Source organism: Etheostoma spectabile, chromosome 22 (genome assembly GCF_008692095.1).
Source record: "Etheostoma spectabile isolate EspeVRDwgs_2016 chromosome 22, UIUC_Espe_1.0, whole genome shotgun sequence".
NCBI classification, from domain to species: domain Eukaryota; kingdom Metazoa; phylum Chordata; class Actinopteri; order Perciformes; family Percidae; genus Etheostoma; species Etheostoma spectabile.
Genome location: NC_045754.1, coordinates 10,011,617 through 10,022,253, shown reverse-complemented (window position 1 = coordinate 10,022,253; position 10,637 = coordinate 10,011,617). Strand labels below are relative to the sequence as shown.

Below are 10,637 nucleotides of genomic sequence, written 5' to 3'. Positions count from 1 at the left end.
TTTTTGTGTAAAGCACTTTGAATTGCCCTGTTGGTGAAATGTGCTACACAAATGAAGCTGCCATGCCTTGCCTTGAGTTTACCTAAAACTAATTCTAACTTTAACCCTTAAAACCTAGTCTTAAAAGGTCCTCTGCCCTTGTCTTGCCAATAAACAAAAATTTGTTTCAGTTACTCTAACCACACCTCATTAGTTATGTTTCCATCTACTTTTTTTTGTTCACCAAAAACATGCATGTGAATAAAGCCGAGGAATGTGTGTTTCCATTTAACGGCTTTTAAGCAAATAAAAAACCTGTGTCACATGCTGTGTTGTGGTCAAATTGCCTAGCTACCTACAAATTATTAATATTGAACAGTACTTATGTGGCGGCTGATAGCAACATATCAAGCTATAATAAGGCTATGAGGCTATCAAAACATTGCTATGATAATGCAGATAAATCATGTCATTTGTTAGATTTTTGCTATTAATAATAGCCGTTATATTTCACTTGTAAATTAAATATAAATAGTCTCTTGTCTTCTCGGTAGTCCACTTATATTTGTCTTTTTTGACACTCGCCATGTCTGCAAAGAAAGCAGAAAAGACCTAAAACTTCTTGTATGGTTGCAACCATAAAATTACCTAAAACAGAATATCAATTTATAATTCATTCGGCAAACGTTTACGTTTCCATCAGTTGATCATATAAGCCACTATTCAATGCAATCAAACCTACACACTTTGTGTCGTTATTCATGAAATCCAATCTAACTTTACTTTTTCCATAAGGCATTTTTCATTCGATCTTAATTTGCATAAAGCACGTGTATGGAAACATGGTTAAAGTGTGTATTTTTTCTCCCTTTCCGTTGTCTTGTTTTTTTTCCATTGCCTGTCTTGCTGTTTTATCATGTTTCTATCTAATGTAAGGTAACCTTGAGTGTTTTTACAGACACTTCTACTTAAAATGTATTATTAAATCCTGTTATTTATAGGAAACAAAACATTTGCAAAGCTGTTTTTTCTTTTTTTCAATCAATTACAATTATGTTCGCTATCTTGCAGTCTTCTTCTGCCTTGACGTTACAAGGGTGCATTGATATGCTTCTTTTCTAATCATCTGTCGATCAGTGGAAAAGTGTGAAACCAGTGGCAGGTTTCACTATACAAACAAAACTGCACACGCACACGCACACGCACACGCACACACACACGCACACGCGCACACACACACACACACCTTCTCAAAGTCTGCACCACCTGTTCAAAGTGTCCCTGACCTACAACTGGACAGAGGGACCTTAGTGCTGTTGAAATTTGGATACCAACCTTGGCCTTGTCGAGCTGTGCCTGAGCCTGTCGCTCTGCTTCTCTGCGCACTGCCTCCTTATCCTCCTCAAGGGACACATCGGAGTCTGATGGACGGCTGGTGTAGGAGTCGGCCGAACCCTGCAGAGACACAGACATTTACACTTTAGCAATACTAAATATAAATAATTTTGTTGATTTGGTATTCACACTTTAAAAATGACAGGTGTAGGAGAAGCAGTGGCTTCACAGCATCTTAAGGACTTAATTTGCCTTGCATTGCCCTTCCTCTTGAAAGAAATGGTTAACTTTGGGAGTTGAGCGTATGATGTGCAACTTACAAATGTGCAAACACACTCACACAGACTAAAGTGTTAAGCTCTAATCATCACAGGAATCTCAGTTGATTTCATGAAATAATGAATGTTAAGGCCGTGCTCCATAAAATGAGCAGTCATGTTGTTCTACTATCAATCACATCACTGCAACATCTTGATGAAAACAAAGCCGTAGCACATTGTGGACACTTCCCCTTTTCTTGAGAAAAGATGCCAAAAGGACATAAACTGGCTTTTATAGAGTCAAATGACATCACCAACAGCTCTTGTATCCTTAGCTTTCTCTCCTTGTGTGAGAAATACTGGGGGAATAATGAAAGAACACCAGGTCCAGTATTAGGGTTGTGCCATATCATCGTCCATGGCTGACCAGCGTCACGATGGAGAGCCACCATCGTGATGCCACGTCCCCCACACTGTCAGACACATGCTAATCCTATTGGACGGAAAATTGACAACTGCGTTGGTCTTAAACTAGCAAAGACACCTGCGTCGAGCTTGGCGCGGTGCTTCCCCTTAAGTGGAAGCTACTTCCCCCCCTTAAGTGCAACCTTTCTGTAGTGATACAGTCTCTCTCTCTCCCTGTCAGTATAGCAGCTTGCTCTACCTGGCCTAGTAACGTCTCAGCATGCGGTCAGGTCATCCTCTGCGCCTTGGCTTGGACACATCGGGAGAAAAAGCATTAACATGGAATGCTATCACACTTTCCTTTATCCCGTCATTGGCCTAACTTTGTGAATACTACTGTGTGCGTGCATCAAAAAGTAAGTCTGATGACAATGTTATGTAGGATTTATGAATGTACGTTACCAACATTAGGCTAATTCACGAGGGTGCTATTTTATGTGTGAGCTAATATTGCGCCTCTGTTGATGTGTGCTGCAAGAGTTATGTTTCTGTTTACTGAATGTGTTATTCACAGCAAATATAACCGAGAATATAGTTTAATCCCAGTAATCATGGTATTTTTGGTTATTACTCGCTCTGTAAAAGGCAAACGTTACACTGTACTTTCATTACACAGATCACGGAGATTCCGCCCGCCCCCAAGCAAAACACACACAGTTACAACCTTAGACACACTCCTGAGTTAAGTGCATTGGTGCACACTACCACACACACTCATCTCTTTATATACTACATGAAAACAGACCATAAATAATTACTGGGGTAGTTACAAGCTGAATGCTGAAAGGTAATACTTGCACGTTACTGCTATAGAGACCAAAGCGTTTACAATGCCCTACAAATGGTAGAGAACAGTCACACCAGATAAGTTGAAATTGAAAACAAAAAGATTAAAAAAGGGGATAGGATGTAAAATTTATTGTCATGCAACCTGAAACTCATTGACATAGAATATACATACAACCTAAAAACTGCACTATTCCATTAGGAAAAGCTAAGGCAGGAAAAACACAGCACCAGCACACAAAATGTGTTCTTTAGGCTTACCCTCTATCTTGAAAGCTATACAATGTACAGTATACACTTAGGATGTAATACCTTTAAAATGGGATTTAAAAGTAGCTTAACCTCACCAAATCATGAATTTGTTAACCAACCGTTAGCATGACCAGTTCAGCCATTTTCATTATCCATGACCAGATTTAGTTAATCACAATTGAAACATTTCAATTACAATAAACAGGTAGGGTGTAAGGTAGCTTTTGTATATTACCAGCTAGTTTAGCTAAATTTGTCTCTCTTGCTTAAACAGTTTTTAGCCATTTTCTTTGAAACCATACACTTATATGGGCTAAAAGATAATATCAACTGCACATAAGTAATTAATATAATTTATATACGTAAAAAAATAAGACAAGTACAATTTTGGTTTCAATATGTTGTTACTGGATTTTGGCTTTGAAGGACAGCACTGATAGCTACAGCTAACTGAAATGTAATACTGATGAAAAACATACAACATGGTAAGGAAAAGTTGTATAATTTAATTTGTGGATGTTGGATGAATACAGTACATTTGGAAATACACAACAGAAAAATCTCCCAGTGCCACATATTCATTTCAGTTAAGTATAATTGAGAGTCTAACATTAAAAGGGGGGATTTTAACTAAGTGAAGGCAATGTGAGCCTTTACCTGCACGCTACTATACCACCCACACAAGGCCTTTCATTCATCTCACTGCACCATTACACTCTGCTGTCTGAGTTAAAAATAGCCTCCCTCACTCTGAGCCTGATCAGAATTACCCAGCCATCACATACACACAAAGGAGGATGTCCTTTCCACTTACATTACCTGACTTATGTATATAATGATACGATAATATTCATGATATGATAAGTGTCGTTACTGTACATAATACAAGGTTATTTGTATTTATGTCCTCCATCTAACAATAAAACCCTGCTGCTTGTCAATTTCCTCTGTGTCTCTCATCTTCCCCCAAGATGTACCGGTTATGAATAACTCATTTGAAAGCAAGCTCATTAAATAACCATGGGCTGCTTTTGCTGTCATCACATCCATGATCATATTAATCTCCCAGTGGCTTTTAAAAAACAACAACAACAACAACAACAACAACAACAAGCATCTAAACTATGAGTCAAACTCTGCTTAAACTTGAGTTTGAATATGCAGCACTTCCATATTTGGATCACATATATGTACTAAATTGGCATCTTGTTGCACATTCACCTTCTCTTTTATGAGCTACACTTGACCTTGAGAAGTGCAGGTGACAGTACCTGGGATGATTATTTCATCAAGACGTGACCAAGAACAGCGTCCCAGTGGGTCAGAGGGAGGTGATATGGAGCACTGCCCAGAATCTGACATCCATAACTGATAACAACATCCTGCTTCTCGTCATCAGCAGGCAATACACAATTGTGCCACACTGACCCCAACACTGTGGACTGATGGATGAAGTAGATACACACAGACGTACACATACACAGGCACACAAAAAAACTGATAATGTAAACACCCTCAAAAATCTGCTTACACAGGCATCGGAGCTCTTGACGCGACCTCCCTTGGCTCGTTTCAGCAAGCGGATCCAGGTGGCCTTCATCAGCCACACTGGTCATTCAGTGTCCTGAGCCACTGCTCCCTCCTGCTACTGCTACAACTACACCTAACTGCCCTGCTGGGATCACTTTTGAACCAGCACTGCAGCGGCTTTCACTGCTTTGGCTACAGGTGCATTTAACAATGTGGCAACATGGACAGCTGGTTCCTGTTACACCTTGGCTGTAAATGCTACCTTCATCTCTGGGTGAATAAATATTTTTGGAGTTGGGGCTCCTTGTTTTGCTGCAGCTCCAGCTAGCTCTGCAGCTATCTGTAGAGACACAGCTCCTGCTTCTACTGCTGCTGCTGCTGCTGCCGCCGCCAAATATGGGGAATCCACAGGAGCTTTCTGCCCCGCGCATAATCTCAGCAGCTCTCTCCCCGTCTGCACCAGTCTCCTCCAGTGCTCAGACTGCCGCTGCAAGTGATGAAGCTGACTCCCCGTATAAGTCAGGTGGCAGCGATGTTTCTTAGCCTCTTGTTCATGCTTTGGCTCCAGCCTTGCTCCTCCTTCACTGTAGCCTGCCCTGCTGCTCCACAAGCGATGGATAACAGCAGTCAATCTACATGAGTCCTGGTGTGGCTGCCTGTGACCGACTCTCCTCCTGATGCTAATGAAGTGGCAGCCTCTCAGGTGCTGCAAGCTCCGTCTTTCTCGCTCTCTGTCTCAGCCTGTCAGTGCATGTCCTGCACACTCCTTCAGTGATTCTACCTCAGTATCTCCGTCTTTACCCACCCCTCCTCCTCCTCCTCTTTCACTGTCACTCCCCTTATTTTTTCCCTCAGTTACCCCTCACAGTCAGTCCATCTGCTCGTTGTGGCTCTGCAGTGATGGTGTGCATGTGCTATATGGATAGTGTGTATGTGTCGACAGTGCATGCTGTCTTGTTCTTTTTAGTCAAAAGCACACTACGTTCATCCCGTTGTGAATCGTTTATAGTTGTTGATAAAATAGGCGTAACATCGCCATCTTCTCAGAGGTGAGAAAATATGATCACTTTTATTATGCATCACATCAGGCTCATCATTTTCTGATTATCGATTTATGCACTGGATTTCAGACTTTTCCTTTCAAGTCCTCCTTTGCAAGCCCAAAATAAGTCACACCCGTCGCCTATCTTGATTTTAATTTTAAATTTATTGTGTAGACTAAAGCAACAAGACAGCTTTATTAAAACAAAATTATCTTCAACAGGGACCTGATGTTTCTTTTCATATTTCTGAATGGGTACTGGTTTGCAAATGCTAAACAACGGTGCTGAATTTGACACAAAAGGTTCTTCTGCTATAATACAATAGGCTTTTCTCATATTTCTTTTTCAATTTGACTGCAGTGCTTGCACAACAAACATCCCCTTTTTGTATCTGTATTAATTTGGGTTGGTCCAATGGAAGCCGTCGTGATGTCACAACAACCATTGTGAGCAATTTTCATCTTTTATCTTTGGCTGTGGGAATTTCTTTCACAATTTCCTAATATTTTATAGAGGAAAGAAAATCGAGAAAATAATTAATTAAAAATAAAGCAGATATATCGATAATATATATTTAGATTATTGACAGAAAATTAATTTGAATTATTCATTTAAATAATTTTCATGCAAAAAATCTCTGGTTTTAGCTTCATGGATGTAAGGATTTGGCGAAGCTAATAAACACAAAATATTTTTGCGTTTTGGATTGTTGGTCCGGCAAAACAAGACTTCTGAATATGCCAATCTGGGAAATTATTCTGTTGTGTATGTCCAAATGCACTGTATTCATCCAATATCCACAAATTAAATTATAAAACTTTTCCTTGCATTGCTGTGACCTTTAGACAAAACAGTCAGTTAGGAAAATAATCAGCAGATTAATCGATAATTGTGTGCTTGTGTGTGAGACAAAGAAATAAGACTCAGTATCTTTTTTTAAATAATCTCTTCTTCACTCTGATCTGCATTAGGGATTCTGAGGTGAAAGCTGCTCTAAATCCTCACCTGTCAGATCAGCTGTGATTCATTGCATGTGAGCGGAGTGTTGCAAAGCCACACAGGCCAAATGAGAATCATTAAGGCGTTAATTAAAATTTTTCCATCCTCACTCATGAAGGAACAGCCAAAGTTAAACCCTGCAGAATGATTATTCAAAAGGCTTTTTTTCATTTGCTGTGCTGATGCATGATGCTCCTCGGTCTGACCTGTGGTCAGGTTGTGTGAGGTCAGAGAAGGCAGGGGTCAACCTGTGTGACCAGCGATTGAAATGACCTTGTTGGTTTATGACCAGCAGTCCCTCCCCAAGGAGCACTAACTGTAGATCAAAGGATGACAAGCTAATCAGTGATGCTTATCATAACCAATCAATGACACGCCTCCATCTGCTCAGGTACTTTTCAACATGACATGCACACTTTAAAATGACACATCTTACATTAAAGGAAAGGCTGGGGGAGGATGATGTGATTTTAGCTCATTAAGACCAATTAGCCAAACGACCAAGGCAATTACCTAAGGTAGATTATGTTTTCAAAAGAAATGGATGGGAATGGTGGACAAGACAATATTTATCTTGTCCATCGTAACATTGAACCTCTCACCTCAACTATAACAGCAGTTGAAAGAAAACAGTACATCAATCCCCAGCTTTGCGTGATTTTCAAGAAATTGTGCAATGGTCACATATGTTTCAATAACACGGGTTAAAATTAGCCTCCAGAGGTCTCAGGGCCGGGCACAGATGCTCTGAACATGGAGCTGTGGAGCCCGGAGATGAGAGTGGTGCAACTGTGAAGGCTGCACTCTGATAGCAACACTGACAAAGACTCACAGCGACAGAACGAGCCCCCAGCTGCCCGACTTGACCGACCTCTAGACCCCCTGCCACACCAATACTGACAGCACTGTGTCAACAACACACAGACCACTACTAATCTAACAGCAGTTTAACTGCTTTAATCCATGAGGAGAGGTGCTCTTTGGGCTCCCCAAGCAGTCTGAGAATCACAGTTCCTTTCAAAGTAGCAGGAAGTTGGTGTCCTGCTCAAAGACATATCTACACGGTTGACTCTTGAAAACCTTGCAAATCTAACAATTAAAGGAAGCTCGTTAACTTTGACACTTTACCATGAGCCTGTAAAAGCTGCAAATCGCATCTTATTTGATGGCAGTGATTTTTGTAGCCCTACAAGTGGCCTGGCAACTGGTTGACAGACATCTACTTAAGTCTAGACTGAAATATGTCAACAACTATTGGACGAAAAAGGGCAATGGTCTCTGTGGTTTCTATACCGCCATTATTGATTCATTTGGACAGAGGTCCTTGCTGTAAGACCATCAATGACCTCTATATACAGCCGTGGCACGGCGATCATTACACTAGACCATTCCAAGTCAGTGTGGCTATCACCACAGTGAAACAGGAGGCTGTGAGTCAGCCTGCCTCCTGCGTCTGACAGAATCACTTATAGTGGATGGAGCCGTTACACTGAGGACTACATTCATGATGTGAAAGCTTCCATGTTAGCCGCTAAATGAGTTATTCTCTATTTGTCTCCACTATAAAAATGGAGTGCTGTAGTCATGCAGAAAACAACGGCTCTGTACGTGAGCTATAAAGTGCTCTCATGGTCAAGGATTCTTGCCAAGACTCTTTTAGACTTTTTTAGATCAATTCTTACATACAGTAAGAGTGCTGCTTCTTTCCTTCCACTAAGGCCACACTGCACACTTACAGCTTGTTTACTTTTCCCAATTTTATTATCTCCACATTGATGGCCCATCTCCTTGCAGTGCCCCAAATGTTCTCCAACTCTTCTTTCTCCCATTCACACTTGTTTCCACTTTTTTCGTTCCTTCCCATCCCGACCCCTTACTGTACTCCTCTCATCTCCCTCCTGTTTCAGGATTAGAAAGAAAGAACAAAATAAGGGCAGTTATGTGCACCTTTTTGCATTTTCTAGACTTTTCTAGACTAAAGCCCAAGCACTTGTGAATGTAATGACTGATGCATTGTACATAAAAAATGTGTTCTTTTCAGTGTTAACTATGTCATAATGAAATGCACAGGCATCTACAATCATCTTTTTACAGTGATAGAAGTAGGTAGATACAAGCAAATATTAGCATGCTAACATACTTAGCTAAGATGGTGGCTACAGTAAACATAATGGCTCATACCTAGTGTTATAGCTAGTGTTGCTGTAACGTAAAGTAGCACACACAATGGATGGTATTTATTAACAGAGAATAAGCTTTGCTTAATTCTAAAAAATTATGTCATTCTTAGCCAAGACATGTAGTAGCACCATGCCATTATCTTGTGATATGAAAGGAAGAAAAAACAAGTAAATGTAGACTAGGATTCCCATGGTTTAAAGTTATGAAGTTTGTAAACTTCACCCACTTAAAACCCAAATCTCAACTGAAGATTAAAAATTCAGACGTACTAACAAAATGGAAAAACAGCTAAAATTCTGCAGTGAATCTAATGGGGCAGTATGGTCAACACGGTGCGTCACATTATGCATCATGATTGAAGAATGAAGATTATTGCTTGTGCCAAGTCATGTTCAGTTCTAGCTGACAGACGACACTGCAATGGGCTGACAATGGGCTGAGCAAGTGTGCTAGCAGTTTCAGGCTTGGCATGACTCATTCTAGGCTGGAACCAAAGCTTCTTTTTGCAGCCATCTGTCCATCACTGCCACTTCACTCAGTGAAAAACAAAGTCAATTAAATTATCAGTCCACAAACGGCATCTCCTTCGTCACACAGAGACAATGAGAGCAGACATGACAGACAAGAGTGAGAGATGTGTGACTGCAACAATGAATACTTACCAATATTTCACATGGAGGAATTAATACCAACTGAGCAAGAGAGTGAAAGACAAACTGTATGTACATCTGTGAAAGAAAAAGAAAGTGAGTTTGAGAGAGAAATGAGGAGAGATAGAAGAGAGGGGAGAGTAATGATCCCTGTGGCGTGGCAAAAGAAGGATTGGCTGCATGAACGTCAAGGTGACTCTGACAGGCCTATGAAAAAAGTGTTTACCCAGCACCTCACGTGCCAGTGCATTAGATAAGTGCATCATCCCATTGAGGTGATGCACTCACTGGCTGTCAATCACATCATCTAAGAAACTTAGATGCCAAGCACACAGTAAGGGGACTTAAAAGTAGATACGCCTTTTGAATATGTTCCTATATTAACAAGCATTTTGTCCGCACGTCTGCTATGATTGTACATTTTTAACATAGATACAATTCACAATAATAAAATGAAATGATAAAAAAAAAAAAGTTACAACAATTAAGCTGATACAAACATGTACTTTCACTATTACTGGTATTATGCTGACATGCTTATGTTTAGCAGGTAGAAATGTTTACCATGTTCACCATTTTAGTGGTTAGCATGCTAATTTTTGCTAATTAGCACTAAACAAACTAAAAAGTACAGCCAACGTTGATGGGAATGTCCTGACTATTGCATGTATTTAGTCATAATCCAAAGTATTGGTCAAAATGACTTGATGGTTGCTCGATGAAAGGCCGGATGATCACAAACATCATTGGGATTCATCCTCCGGGGAACATCAGAGTCTGCACCAAATGTCATGGAAATCCATCCGATAGTTCTTGACATATATTTTGGTTTGGACCAAAGTACTGCCATCACTAGAGCCTAAAGGTTGATCAATGTCACAGATTTAAGATTCTGGCAAAAACATACAACACATGATGTCTAAAAGCATTGACATTGGTAAACCAGCCCTCAAACACCCATACAGGTTAGGGCTGCACAATCTATTGTTTTTTATCATCATTGCAATATCCTTTGGTGCAATGAACACATTGCAGAAAGGCGCCACTATGAGATTTTAGTTTAGTTAGAGATTAGTTAGTTGAAAGAAAACATCAGTAGAAAACTGCACTTTAAAAGGAGAATTCCGGTCAATTTCAACATGTAGCTCTGTTGTTTG

General features: G+C 40.2%; 1 protein-coding gene across 9 annotated transcripts in view; it reads right to left on the bottom strand.

Annotated features, from left to right (window-relative positions):
* Nucleotides 1-10,637, bottom strand: part of cacnb2a (calcium channel, voltage-dependent, beta 2a) — a 69,177-nt gene that overhangs the window by 19,207 nt on the left and 39,333 nt on the right. For 7 of the 9 annotated variants that reach the window (XM_032504150.1, XM_032504154.1, XM_032504155.1 and 4 more), the window contains one exon: nt 1,315-1,434. In XM_032504150.1, the coding sequence (XP_032360041.1) occupies nt 1,315-1,434 (120 nt within the window). Of the gene's footprint in view, nt 1-1,314; nt 1,435-4,608; nt 4,967-10,637 lie in introns of those variants that run through there. The other 2 variants (XM_032504152.1, XM_032504159.1) reach the window with 1 other exon arrangement.